The sequence below is a fragment of the Schistocerca serialis genome, chromosome 2, assembly GCF_023864345.2.
Source record: "Schistocerca serialis cubense isolate TAMUIC-IGC-003099 chromosome 2, iqSchSeri2.2, whole genome shotgun sequence".
Lineage (NCBI taxonomy): Eukaryota > Metazoa > Arthropoda > Insecta > Orthoptera > Acrididae > Schistocerca > Schistocerca serialis.
Window position 1 is genome coordinate 876,469,332 of NC_064639.1, and position 14,966 is coordinate 876,484,297.

Sequence of the window (14,966 nt, forward strand, 5' to 3'; positions counted from 1 at the left end):
TTTGGCTGAAAGCTTACTTGTTTAGCAGTTTTTTTTGTTGTGCCTGTCTACGACTCAACATCTCCTCTATATGGTGAGTAGTAATCTATCTTTTTCATAATATTGTCATTACTCAACACTGGATTTTCCACTGTTTGCTTCATTGGCTCTCTTACTTTGTTATCCTTTAGCTATCTTTCAAATGTTGTGTGTGAGGGTCAGGAAACTTTTCCCTTAAGACCACCAAATTCATCCTAAGTTTCCCATTGGTTTCTCTTGATGTATCGTGGCCTCTAACACAAGCTCCTCTCTTTTTACCTCTCACACAACTTTGTTTGCAGTCTCACAATTACTGCTTAAGGACCTCGCTTCATTAATCTGTCACCTAATGACCTTAACTATCTATGGTCTTCACCTCATTAATTTGACCAAATTACTTATCCCTTATCTCATAAGCCTCCTGAGTTGCTCTCCTGGCTTGTGTAGCCCAAGCATGTGACTTTTTCGCAATAGGCCGCTCAAGATGGCTCCAGTGGCTAAATAAGTGTGGCGCTTGTGGCTACTTCTGCCACACACAAAATTCCATCTTTATTCTTCTTAATATTGTTCACATGACTTGTCTTTTAGCTAAGGATGTGACAGCAGCAATAGTTTTATTTGTGAATGTAAGGTGACTTTGTATTTTTTAAATGACAGATTTGAGAAAAACCTTGTATTATAGTTGGGTAAGTATGGTGTTCTGGCTTATAAGCAACATTAACTCAGTAACTATGGTGGCTACTAGATCTGACAACTATAAACAACAGATGTGCATTTGACCACACAGTTGAGGGCAGGCACTGTTAATTAGTGGATGTACAACTGTAGTATGTCAACACTGTTGAGTCGTAAATTAGAATGGAGCAACATCTCTAGATCATGTGTTCAAGATATTCTACACAATATTTTGAAGAAGAGAAAGGAATACGCAAAGTTTGTCCTGCACATGTTGACTTCCAAACAAAAACAATGCCACATGGATATTTGCTGTGACTTGATTGAAATGCAAACTGTGAACAGTTCTTTTCCGGAAAAAATCACCAAGGGTGACAGACTTGTGTTATTAATACAAACTTTCAACAAAATCACAAAGTGTAAAAACTCACATGAAGAGCCATACTTTGACAACATAACAGACATTTGAGCCAACATGACATGCAAGTTAAACAACTTCCCAAAGAGGTCTTTTCTGACAATTTTGCATGGTTGTATAATTGTTCTGCACAATGTGTCAAAGTGGCTGGGGACTATGCAGAACATCTGAAGCTTTAAAACCACAATCATAATGTTTTTTTTAATTTTTATTAATCCGGTCTCAAAACTTATTGGACAGATATCATATGTTACTTCAAACTTCTGCGCCTGAAGATTGTGATATTATTGTTGGTATACACATCACACACAGTAAATATTATTATCTAAAAATCTTTGCTTTGAAATAGCAAGTTGTTTATTAGTTGCACTACTGTTGTTTGTTGCAGCTATTTCACATTTTTGTAAATGCGAGGGCGAGGACAGTCTGAAAAGTTCTTGGCCTGATAGTGCAAACAACAATTTATGCTTTCAAAGAACTTTTGTTTTTCAACATAATATAATATCAATACATTTCCAGCGGCGATACAGTGCCTTTATCCCCTCTTTGCAGCATTCCTCCAGAAGTGCTGCACCACTGACCAGTGAGGAATTTCTTCAGTTTTGAGAATAGATGAAAGTCCAAGGGAGCCAAATCTGGAGAATAGGGTGGATGTTCCAGCACTTCATAATGCAAACACCTCAGTCTCCCCTTTGCCAAGATAATTTTGTGGGGAAGTGCAGTGTCCTGACGGAAGATGACTTTTTATAATTTTTTTAGCTGGGCCTGTTTTCACAAATGCTTGCATCCTGTTTAGTTAGAAGTTGAGGGTAGAATTCTCTGGTTGTAGTTCACCATGTTCAGTATAATCAATCAAAATAATTTCTTTCGCATCCCAAAACACTGATACCATGATCTTTCCTGCCAATGGCACTGTCCTTCCCTTTCTTAGAGCTGAAGAACTGGCTTCCATGCACTGCATAGACTGCTGTTTAGATTCGGGTGAGTAGTGTTGAATCCATGTTTCATACACTGTCACGTACTGATGCAAAAAGTCACTTCCGTTTCTCTAAACAGCAACCCAGCACTTTTTGGAAAGTGTCATGTGAACATGGTTGTGATCTGCGGTAAACACAAATGGCATGATCTTGTACAAAGCTAATTTCCGATGTACTCGCACTTTTTGGACATTCTTTGTGAGCATCATCTTGGATGCTTTTATGACCACATTTAAACTTGGCAGTCCATTACTTCACATTGGAAACTGAAGGTGAAGAACTGCCATATGAATTTTAGTTGGTGTTAAATCTTCTTTGACTAAGACTTTAATCATTGCAAAATAATCGATTTTTTTCCATTTTCAACACCACCCACAACTGCTTCAAATGACTGCCTACAGTAAAAATTGTTGCCCGAAATGACTTGCCGTTTTACATGGTGTCTACCACCAATTGTACCAACGAAAGGGGGGTGGGGGGTAAGGAGGGGGGAGATCATACATGTAGTGGTGCAATCTCTAGACCAGACAGAGAACTTTTCAGACAGCCATCAGGAGTTTGACACTGATTATACTGAAATCATGGAGCTTGTTCAATTAAAAAGTTGGTTGGAACTTTGAAGAGATGTCAATGAAAACAAGGTAAAAGTACAGGAGGCCAAAAGCTGTGTGTATGCCATAAAAAAAGAGTATCTGCAAAAGCAGGCAATGCTTTGACAGTTACCTTTACACAAAACATTTTTGGGCTACAACTTACACTGCAAGAAGTAAGTGTGGAAACACATTTTCAGGAAGACAGAGTACCTTCTCACATTTTAGTAGTAAATGTTAATATTGTTAACAGCTTACTTTCAAATCCAGTGATTTCTCAGAATGAGGATCACTGTATGGCCCACATACTCAACAGATTTCACATTTTGTGGCTTTTTTCCCTTGGGTTTACCCGAAGAGTAATGCATCATGATAACACGCCACATACACCCAAAGTGGTGAAATAACAGCTCCAACAGGTTGTTGTTTAGCATTGTTGCAGAATGTGACAAGTAATTTCTCAGGGCTCAGCTGGAAAATAGTGTACATCTCCACCAACGTCATCTTACCAGAGTAAAACTCATTCCTTATCTATTCTTTACGGCTTTTTACCTAAATTAAGGCAATAAACAAAAAATAAGAAAGGTAACTTTTTTCACTTTTCAAAATTGCTCTTTATTCTGCTCATCCTGCATAAGATAAATGTGGAGTAGAGTCTATGCAGGGGATAAAATAAAGAGGGATATGCAGCCAGGAGAACGTTTATGGCTTGGGAATAATTTAGGCAGGCAACAAAGGTCATGTTACATTCATGGATTACTCTCACTTACTGCCCTTCCCCTTCCCTCACCTCTTTCCATATTCAACCCAATGTGGTTGCAGCTTCAGAAGAGAGGCTCACTCATTCCCTCTCTCTTTGTGTGTGTGTGTTTTCCACATCAATAACCATACAGCTATTAGTAATCAACATTTTGTTCACATGTCTATTCACTGCTCCACTTATGTACATGGTGGGTGGCTGTCTTTCTTCACATTACTGATTATGTTTTTTTTAGGTGTCTTATTCAGCTGTATTTTTATTTTGACGAACCTTTTCTACACAAATCTATTTACAACAACATTGCCAAAATTTTTAGGGCTAACAATTAAATGCACAACTATAACCCAGAGTACATATTTTACATTTTCCATGACAAATATGCACATTATTATTGAAAGACATCTATTGAAAGTTAAAAAGAGAGACAAGAACAACAGGAAAATATAAATTTATTTTACACCAGCCAAAATGCAGTACATCATAAATACATATTGTCTGTTAAAGCAATGTAACACGGAGCTATTTCCGTTTAGCAACAGGTTTCTTTTTCAAAAGAAGATCCTCATCGATAGGCTTTATTATCTTTCCAAGGTACGTCTTATACTTGGGTGCTGTAAGCTTTCTGTGGGATGACTGTGTTACCCATGTTGCACCAATTGGAGCTCGGACACTTGCTTCATAATCTTTGACTGTTGTAAATGGGAATGGCACCTCGCTCACCTATCAAAAAATACATTATGTTCCTATACACCATTACACGACATAAATAACAAAAAAATGCTATATCATCAAACACAAACATTTTCATCAGCAACACAAAACATTAAACAAATGATTTTCACAGAGTTACTGAAGACATTTCATTACCTGATGTTCTTTTATTTTAACATCCTTCTCTTCATTTATTATCACATCTCCTTTATTGGAGTCTTTTCGAGGAGGTGGCTTTGGGAATTTAATTATAAATCGCTTCTTTTTCTTCTTTGGAACACTAGCCAGAATACCTTTACCTCCCCAAGTCCCCCAACCTGGTAAGGAAAGGTCTATGTCTTCTGGCTCTGATTTCTTCACAGCCTCTTCTTTCTCCTTCCTATAAACAGTTAAACATTTAATAATATAAATATAATAGAGGGAAACATTCCACGTGGGAAAAATATATCTAAAAACAAAGATGATGTGACTTACCAAACAAAAGCGCTGGCAGGTCGATAGACACACAAACACACACAAACATACACACAAAATTCAAGCTTTCGCAACCCAAGGTTGCTTCGTCAGGAAAGAGGGAAGGAGAGGGAAAGACGAAAGGATGTGGGTTTTATTGGAGAGGGTAAGGAGTCATTCCAATCCCGGGAGCGGAAAGTGTGGTGTCACCGCCAGACACCACACTTGCTAGGTGGTAGCCTTTAAATCGGCCACGGTCCGTTAGTATACGGCGGACCCGCGTGTCGCCACTGTCAGTGATAGCAGACCGAGCGCCACCACACGGCAGGTCTAGAGAGACGTACTAGCACACACCCCAGTTGTACAGCCGACTTTGCTAGCGACGCTACACTGACAAATACGCTCTCATTTGCCGAGACGATAGTTAGCATAGTCTTCAGCTACATTTGCTACGACCTAGCAAGGCGCCGTATTCAATTGATATTGAGATTCTATTAATGTATCATCAAGAGCAATGTTCTACAAATGTGGATTAAAGTTAAGTATTCCAGAAGCTACTTACTTTTCTTTATAGCATTCATTACGTATCCTGTTTCAGACCTCACGCCAGCCTGCGTGAGTTTAAGCGCGTGCCTTTCGGCTTCCTCTCATTGTGTCTAGGCTGTCTTGTCTAGACACAACAGAAAGACTTACCTTAGAGGGAAAAAAGGACCACTATACACTCGCACACACACACATATCCATGCGCACATACACAGAGACAAGCAGACATTAGTACAGGCAAAGAGTTTGGGCAGAGATGTCAGTCGAGGCGGAAGTAAAGAGGCAAAGATGTTGTTGAAAGACAGGTGAGGTATGAGCGGCGGCAACTTGAAATTAGCGGAGGTTGAGGCCTGGCGGATAACGAGAAGAGAGGATATACTGAAGGGCAAGTTCCCATCTCCGGAGTTCTGACAGGTTGGTGTTAGTGGGAAGTATCCAGATAACCCGGACGGTGAAACACTGTGCCAAGATGTGCTGGCCTTATACAGAAATATTCCGCACGTCCAGGGCCTCACTGCGATGGAGCACTTCCTTTCACACCGATCAGCTGCCACCCTACCTAAAACCTCTTTCCTCATTACCTTAGCCAGCTTCATCCTGACCCACAACTTCTTCACTTTTGAAGTCCAGACATACCAACAATTAAAGGGAACAGCCATGGGTACCAGGATGGCCCCCTCGTACGCCAACCTATTCATGGGTCGCTTAGAGGAAGCCTTCTTGGTTACCCAGGCCTGCCAACCCAAAGTTTGGTACAGATTTATTGATGACATCATGATCTGGACTCACAGTGAAGAAGAACTCCAGAATTTCCTCTCCAACCTCAACTCCTTTGGTTCCATGAGATTCGCCTGGTCCTACTCCAAATCCCATGCCACCTTCCTTGACGTTGACCTCCATCTGTCCAATGGCCAGCTTCACACATCTTTCCACATCAAACCCACCAACAAGCAACAGTACCTCCATTATGACAGCTGCCACCCATTCCACATCAAACGGTCCCTTCCCTACAGCCTAGGTCTTCGTGGCAAACGAATCTGCTCCAGTCCGGAATCCCTGAACCATTACACCAACAACCTGAAAACAGCTTTCACATCCCGCAACTACCCTCCCGACCTGGTACAGAAGCAAATAACCAGAGCCACTTCCTCATCCCCTCAAACCCAGAACCTCCCACAGAAGAACCCCAAAAGTGCCCCACTTGTGACAGGATACTTTCCGGGACTGGATCAGACTCTGAATGTGGCTGTCCAGCAGGGATACGACTTCCTCAAATCCTGCCCTGAAATGAGATCTATCCTTCATGAAATCCTCCCCACTCCACCAAGAGCGTCTTTCCGCCGTCCACCTAACCTTCGTAACCTCTTAGTTCATCCCTATGAAATCTCCAGACCACCTTCCCTACCCTCTGGCTCCTACCCTTGTAACTGCCCCTGGTGTAAAACCTGTCCCATGCACCCTCCCACCACCACCTACTCCAGTCCTGTAACCCGGAAGGTGTACACGATCAAAGGCAGAGCCACGTGTGAAAGCACCCACGTGATTTACCAACTGACCTGCCTACACTGTGAAGCTTTCTATGTGGGAATGACCAGCAACAAACTGTCCATTCGCATGAATGGACACAGGCAGACAGTGTTTGTTAATAATGAGGATCACCCTGTGGCTAAACATGCCTTGGTGCACGGCCAGCACATCCTGGCACAGTGTTACACCGTCCGGGTTATCTGGATACTTCCCACTAACACCAACCCATCCGAACTCCGGAGATGGGAACTTGCTCTTCAATATATCCTCTCTTCCCGTTATCCACCAGGCCTCAATCTCCGCTAATTTCAAGTTGCCGCCACTCATACCTCACCTGTCATTCAACAACATCTTTGCCCCTTTACTTCCACCTCGACTGACATCTCTGCCCAAACTCTTTGCCTTTACTAATGTCTGCTTGTGTCTGTGTATGTACGGATGGATATGGGTGTGTGTGCGAGTGTATACCTGTCCTTTTTTACCCCTGAGGTAAGTCTTTCCGCTCCCGGGATTGGAATGACTCCTTACCCTCTCCCTTAAAACCCACATCCTTTCGTCTTTCCCTCTCCTTCCCTCTTTCCTGACGAAGCAACCTTGGGTTGTGAAAGCTTGAATTTTGTGTGTATGTTTGTGTTTGTTTGTGTGTCTATTGACCTGCCAGCACTTTTGTTTGGTAAGTCACATCATCTTTGTTTTTAGATATATAAACATTTAATAATCTATGTAAGGCAAATAAAATTAAAATCTAATAAAAACAGAACAAGTACTTATTTATTTATTTATTTTAGTTTAGTTTTATGTCCCATGGATCACTTGTACATTTAATTGTAATGATGTGAAATGAGTAATTTTACACTCTTATTACAGAATCATATGTAAATAAAACTACACACTGGCCATTTGCAAGTTGATTTTTAATACAGATCCAGATTAGTAATTCTTCCTACCCACCAACAGTCACATATATTGCAATTCTTATACAGATCAGTGCTCATCAAGGAGAAAATTTTTCAGTTTGTATTCAGATCTAACATTGCTGTCTTTCGTACATTTTATGTCACTGGACAATTGATCAAAAATGTTGGAGGCAGCTGTGCGCATGCCCGCCCCCTTTTTGGTTAAATGTAGTCCTAATGTGGAATAATTAGTGTCATTTTCCCCCCTGATATTGTAATTATGTACATCATTGTTTCTTCCGAACTGTAATGCGTTATTTACAACAAACTTTATGAGTGAATATTTATGCTGTGAAGCAGTAGTCAAAATCACTAGCTCCTTAAACAGATGTCTACAAGTTGATCATGAGTCAGCACGACATATTATTCTTACAGTACATTTCTGAGCAATGAAAACGTTCTTACCGCAAGAGAGGTTAACTCAGAACATTATTCCATACATTATTGAATGAAAATATGCAAAATAAGTTAACTTACTGATTTGTCTCTTCCTAAGATTTGCACAATTGGCAAGATTAAGTCACATAGACAGATGGGAGATTTACAAGATCTGTTTTGTAAAAGCGGGAAGGTGTCTGTTTTGTAAAAGAGGGAAGGTGTGTAGACGATACACATTTTAAGAATGAGACAGGTAAGGCATCACTGCCTCATATAATCTCTCATGGGCTCTCATTCTGGCTGACTGAAAGTTCCTTGTCTTTCATTGCCTTTCTCGAGATGTTGGAATCTCTGGTTATGAAGGCTCGTAAGTTGTTTGATTTTGTTACACGACTGCTAATCTGTCATTGCAACTATACAAAATCATATGGTGTCAGATACACAAACCACTGCCGCAACATGCCTAAATAGTAATAAATGTTATCTGAAGAGAAAAGTGGCCCATAAACTTTGGTAGAGGACATAACACCAAATACATTCTCTTTAGGAGAATCACAAATGTGTCCCCACAGACACATGAGAGTAATTTGTGACTTAAAGGCATTCATTTTAATGTTTTATCTTACTAGACACATGAAACTTATGTTTTCCACTAGATACTAACATCTGTGCCCAACATCTCCCCACTGCAACCAGTAGACATCTCTGCAAAAATAAACTGGGGTTCAAAACAGAAGGTATTCAGCATGAGCACACAATATGATTTGACATGGACATGTTTGCACAGAATGCATGAGCCCATTGCAGCTCATAGCTTGTGTGTTTTGTAGATCAATCTGTGTGTCTGGAGAATGTTTCTCGCACATGCTTCACTTTAGTTTGTTGCACCACAAGTGATTTCTTTAGTCTTTTAGAGCTCTTGCCAGAAATTTTGTACGAAATTTCTGCTAGACATTAGCAACCAAGTTTTGAACTACACAACAGTTGGTTTTTATGGAGAGGAGGAAAAATGCAGAGATATAGTCTTTCAACTGTTTTCTGTGTCTCCTGTAGTTGTTGAGAGATTGTATTCTGATGCATTGGAGATACTTACAAATAATTGTACCCACATCTACAGACACACACACACACACACACACACACACACACACACACACACACACAAAATCCACTGTCAAGTGTGTGGTAGATAGTTTATAGTGCTGTTATTAGTTGCTCCAATTTGTGAGTTACCAACTTAATACCCACCACTGTTTGACATTCTACGTGGGCATGAGTCCACATCAATGGCCTCCACCAAACTGTGGCCAAGAGACAGCTGGATCATCCAGTTAATGAATATGCTGCTCAACGTGATCTGCTTGACTTCAATGACTGCTTCAAGGCCTTTGCCTTTGTGGTTCTTCCCATCAGTACAAGCTTTTCTGATCTCTACAGGTGGGAACTATGCTTGCAACATATCCTGTCAACACCTGCACAGTCCTTTCCCTTTGTTTACTTCTCTCCTCTGTCCTTTCCTGCCAACACAGCCTCCCGATGCTGCAGCTAGTAGCACTGTCATGTCTTCACCATTTCCCTGAGCGCACCACAGGCAAAACTAGCATCTTCCTCCACCCCTACCCTGTTATCCCTCCCCCTCCCCACCCTACACTTCACGTGTGCTCCCACTAACCAGTCCAACAAAAATCACTCTCACCTCAGGCGCAATCAGGCACAGTACCTGGAGATGACAGAGGCCGAGTGTGAGTGTGTGTGTATAATTGCTTTGTCTACATCTAACAAAGACTTCATCCAATAATATCTAGCAATCTTTCTTCACTAAAATAATTGCTTGTAATTAGCTTTTTTCTTTTGTGACCCTCTTACAGAGAGTTTTGAAATTCACTAATTTCATGGATCTGTGTTAGGAATATATAGTGTGAGAAAATATAAAGCGGAATTAAACAGTTCAAACAGAAGTTGTACAAAAAAATGTCTAGTTATGAAAATAAACAAACAACTAATGCAACATCTCACTTAAACCTAACTTCTGCATCTGTGTTTACTAAGTACTAATGCTCAATTAGCATCTCTGGGTTACCCACGTGTCAGATGATTAAGTGCTAAAGTACTACACTCAGCAACAGTTTCCTCATAACACTCTACATCCATCATAATCTACAAAAATATAACAAAAAGCTACAGTGCACACAGGTACTCACCTGAATTGTTCCACAACGTCATCATCTGCAAAAGCTTCCGTAATTGTTAGTTGTCTTGCACTCTCGTCACCCTCATCATCGAGAGCTTCTTCCATATCTGCCACATCTGGTAATTCTGAGTCTAAAGGCTTGGCTTTAACAGCAATAAACTTCTTGGGATCGATATCAGTCTTTGCTCGGTTCACCTGCTGCACTCCTGAGATGGTGTCGGTCATCTTCTGCAGCTCACTGATCTCCTGCGACGAGCTTTGCTGAGTTGCTCCTTCTGACAATGCCTCATCTAGCTCTGGGTGTTTCACCTGCTTCTTCATTTCCAATGATACTGGCATTTCACCATCACTATTGTCATCATTGGCAGTCGGTCCTTCCACGTTACTTAAGAATTCTTTTTGATATTTTGCTATCCTCTTGTTAACAGAGGCTCTCATTTTTTCTTCCATCTTTTGAAATAGTTCTTCAACACTTTCACCACTGCCAGCTCCATTAACAGAGATCACAGGACTGTCTTTGTTTTTGCTCTCTTCTGTCTCTCTCACCTCTACTTTAGTCTCTCCTACATCATCACTCGCACACAATGGAGTTACTTGCCAACTACCACTTGAACTAATAAATTCTATTGTATTGTTGGCAATTTTATCGTCACCATCAAAATCAAATTTTCTTTTCTTCTTTGTTTTAGATGGTGACTGTTTCTTCCTTTTGACTTTTTCATTACTTACAATAACTTCCTTTGAATTGTCTGAATCCTGGTGATTTCTGTTTTCTTCTTCCAAAACAGAAGTATGCTTAACATTAATTTCCTTGTTAATGTTATCTGATGATGTCCCTTCACTCATTCCTTGATTTTCATTCTGAACTAATTCTTTATTTTCATTAGAACTATTCACTTTGTTACTTGACTTTGATTCCTCTGGGCTGGATTCACCCTTGTTCTCCTGTTGTTCTCTCACACTCTTTTGTTCCCAGAACCTTTTGTAGCCTCTCAGGAAATTTTCGACTTCTGATTCTGTTTTCCCAGTGACCCAGGGATTATCTGAGTTACTCATGCTGTTGACATTTATATCTTCTTCAACTGCTTCATCACTACTGCTCTCTTCAATTTGTATCTTCTTAGTGAGGTCACGGCTGATAGCTAGCTGTTCCGCCAGCTCCTGTCGTGTCTACAACAAAAGAATGAATTATACCCAGTACTGCAAACAAGAATTTTAGAAGAGGATTCCTATATCTCTAAGCTGACATTAAAAATGAATTCAGAACTTCACTTACTACAATAATTGCAATTTTGGCTCTCGTTCTTAAGCAATTGTCTTATAACTCAAGAAAGAGATATGACAAACAAAACAACAATGAAATAAAAAATAAAAAGAACTTTGACATAACAAGTAAATAAAAACTGATGAATTTTATTCTAGTGTGTCTGCTGCTTCCTGGCAACCATATTTTCTCCCCCTCTTCATTAGAATGTATTGGTTTCCAACCATCTTTCTGATTTTATAGCCACAAAATAAAGTAATTTCTGCAGGCAGATTTTCTTTAATTGCTTCAAGTTGGATTGAATCAAGTTTCTTGTTTCCTTGCCTGATTAGAATTCAATTTAACATTATTATAAATGCTTTATAGTTCACATAATAAAGTAAAAACTACAGTTGACACTGAATTAATGTACCAGCTTTTAAGGAAATCCCACTTTTAATGAATACTTTCGTCAGTACCGGCGAAACTCCCATAACACCAATGTTACTTCTCCTCATTTTCAACGAACTACAGTTTAAGAAAAAGTCTGCTTTTAAGCAATAGACATGAAATATTCTGGAGACTGAAATCCAGTTACATGATTACTAAAATGTTCCTGTGAGCTTCTGATTTCTTTGTATTTCACACAAGTCATAACTTTTGTCCTGTTGCACAATAAATGGTAATCGACTCAATCAGTTAATGTGTACCTAGAGCATAGCCAATAACTCGATTTCCCTTGTAGCGACACTGACAGATGGACTGAAAGAATCAGAAATAGACTTCTGTGCAACTTAGGTCATGTGACCTGACGTCACAGTCACTGAGCCTATGAAAGTACAAACTGCGAAAAGTGTAGTCTTTTGGTTACTGAAACATCGAAGTTATCAACTTTATTTCTGTGGAGTTATGCCCTGCAAACATAGAAAGCTCAGAGTTCACCTAAAGCTGATGATGGCAGTCTTAATGTGAATCTTTCCAACATGGCGAAGAAATACAATGCAGTGCCATCTACATGTACAGCAATTCTAAAATAAGGAAGTGTTATTAAATGCCGAAGCTAACAACTCCTATGGATCCAAAAAAGAACATTCATATGCCTACATTCAGTGAGATGAAAAATATTCTTCTAAGGTAGTTTCACAGTTTCATGGACAGAGAAGTGGAAGAATTTCTGTATAAGCATATAAGCAGGAGATTGCCCATGACACCACTCAAAGCTGGCACTGAAAATTCCAGAGCAACGATTGGCTGGTTGAATCATTTTAAGAAAACATTATAATATATTGTTCCAAAATGTAAGTGAAGAAAGTGAGGTGCGGATCACAGAAAGTGTGCCTATTGCAAGAACATTACATTGCCATGACTGACACACAGTTATGATCCCAGGTACATTTTGAATGCTGATGAAACTGACATTGTTTATAATTTACTTCCTGCAGAATCATATTCTGTTAAGGGAGAAAAATGCGACAGAGGTAAAAAAAAAAAAAAAAAATGTAAAGGAAGGATGGCGACACTACTGCGTATAAATAGTGATGGAAGTGAAAAGTTTACACCACTATTAATTCTTAGGCATTTCCAAAACATAAAAACATACAAAATTATAACATCCAAAATCAGGTATACATTACATATAACAACAATTTGCAGGCTTTGGACAGTAGTAATTTCATGCATATTTTCTAAACCTTATCCAGAGAGTCTCCAACCAAACAAAGCATTTTCTGCCAGAGCAACACACACTATAACATGAAAACAAAACATTGTTTTCTCTTGCTTTAGAGATATAAGAAATGAGATACAATGTTGAAGAAATTTTTCATTATGGTCAGAAGGGTCTAACAGGAAAGTATCATATATAATATTTTGCGTCTTAAGCTATACAATCTCATATATGAGCATACCACTGAAAAGATGAATGACATAAGTATTAGTGTCAGTGTTGCTGGCAAAAAGCTGAAATCATTAAAATTGAACAAAACTCTAGGGCTTGATGCAAACCCTGTCAGATTCTGGTCAAACGCCACCCCACAATTGTGTGTTAGTGATCTAGGCCACGGAGGCGGGTACATGACAGAGGTGAAGCTAGTTAAAATTGGTATTACTGTTCAGATCTTTCAAAAATTAAATACCTGATCATTGTATTTGGCACGTACTGCACGGCTGCGTGCCCATTTCCCTGTGTTTCTATGCCTCAGTGTCATCCTTTCTTCAGCCCTTGCTCTCTCAATCTGCTCCAATTGTTTCAGAGCAGCCTCAGGGTCTGTCTTTTGCAGGTTTTCAAAATCTTTCAGCTGTTGCTTGATTTTCTGACGACGCAGCGTACGATGATAACTGGTACGAGAAAAAGTAATTTTGTAATAATACCTTTGAAAAGTCCTTAACAGCACATCTTCAACTGAGTTTCGAATGAACAATCAACTGACAGTACAAATTCATAAAAAAATTCAGTCTTTTAAAAATAAATTTACACATTTTACAGATTTAGTTGTTCATATGTTTACCATGTCTGTGTGTTGAGACAAAGGCTAACTGAAATGACTGGTGCACGATTATCAAACGACAAGGTCATTAGAGAGAGTATACAAACTCAGACTGTGCAATTACAGGAAAGGAAATTGACTGAATCCTTTTCAGACCGAACCAACCATTTTGGCAGAGAGAGAAAGAGAGAGAGAGAGAGAGAGAGAGAGAGAGAGGGGGGGGGGGGGGGAATTGCTAGTCAGTACTTACAATAAGGAGGATAAATTCCCATACTGCTTATAGACTTATTACAAGAAGAACAGAACTTTTCTAGCTTTTGGATCTATTAGTTCCTTTGTCAGGGACGAGGACGGATAGTTTGGGAAGGAGTCACAGGCCACTCAGACCCCTGTTTGAGACTGATTCAACTGCTGTGAGGATGAGGGGGTGACAATTATGAATAAGGAAGTGTCAGACACAGTAGGAGATAAAGAACTGTAAGTACTCAGCATCAGTCCAGATATGGTGGAAGTACTGAGGGAGAAATGAGAAGTGGAACAATTAGTGCTATTAAAGGCTAAGAAAGCAGAAAGGATACTAGAGAGAGAGAGAGAGAGAGAGAGAGAGAGAGAGAGAAATGGCAAAAAACATAAAGAAAGAGGTAAAAAGTACCATGTAGAGTAACAATGAAATATTACAAACAAAAGAAAAATAAATACATCCATTAATAAATCTCCTCCCCCCCTTTACTCACTCATATTATTTTTTATATATATTTATCTTTTCCTTCAAAGGCATTTGCTTTTGCTCCCTTGTCACCTTCTCTCCTTTCGTCTTAGTTCTCAATTAGAAACCTCTCATTCTTTATAAATCGAACTACCTTGTATCAAGCAGCCTCAAACTTCTGATTACTTTACAAACGAGTTAATGTTAAGCATGTGATGCTAAGCATACAAACAAGAAAATTTTTTGAAAAGGTTTGAGATTATGTTAAGGTTATGGGATGTCACTGAGTGCTCTCATTATCAAACACTGGAAGACTATAGCCTGGGTAATTTCA

General features: G+C 39.5%; 1 protein-coding gene across 1 annotated transcript in view; it reads right to left on the minus strand.

Annotated features, from left to right (window-relative positions):
• Positions 1-3,870: 3,870 nt before the first annotated feature.
• LOC126458203 (U3 small nucleolar RNA-associated protein 14 homolog B) overlaps positions 3,871-14,966 on the minus strand; it is a 66,920-nt gene continuing 55,824 nt past the window's right edge. The window contains exons 6-9 of the mRNA XM_050095097.1: positions 13,576-13,777; positions 10,208-11,367; positions 4,306-4,528; positions 3,871-4,158 (exon numbers count right to left, since the gene is read on the minus strand). Of these exons, the coding sequence (XP_049951054.1) occupies positions 3,958-4,158; positions 4,306-4,528; positions 10,208-11,367; positions 13,576-13,777 (1,786 nt within the window). The 3' untranslated portion in view covers positions 3,871-3,957. The remainder of the gene's footprint in view (positions 4,159-4,305; positions 4,529-10,207; positions 11,368-13,575; positions 13,778-14,966) is intronic.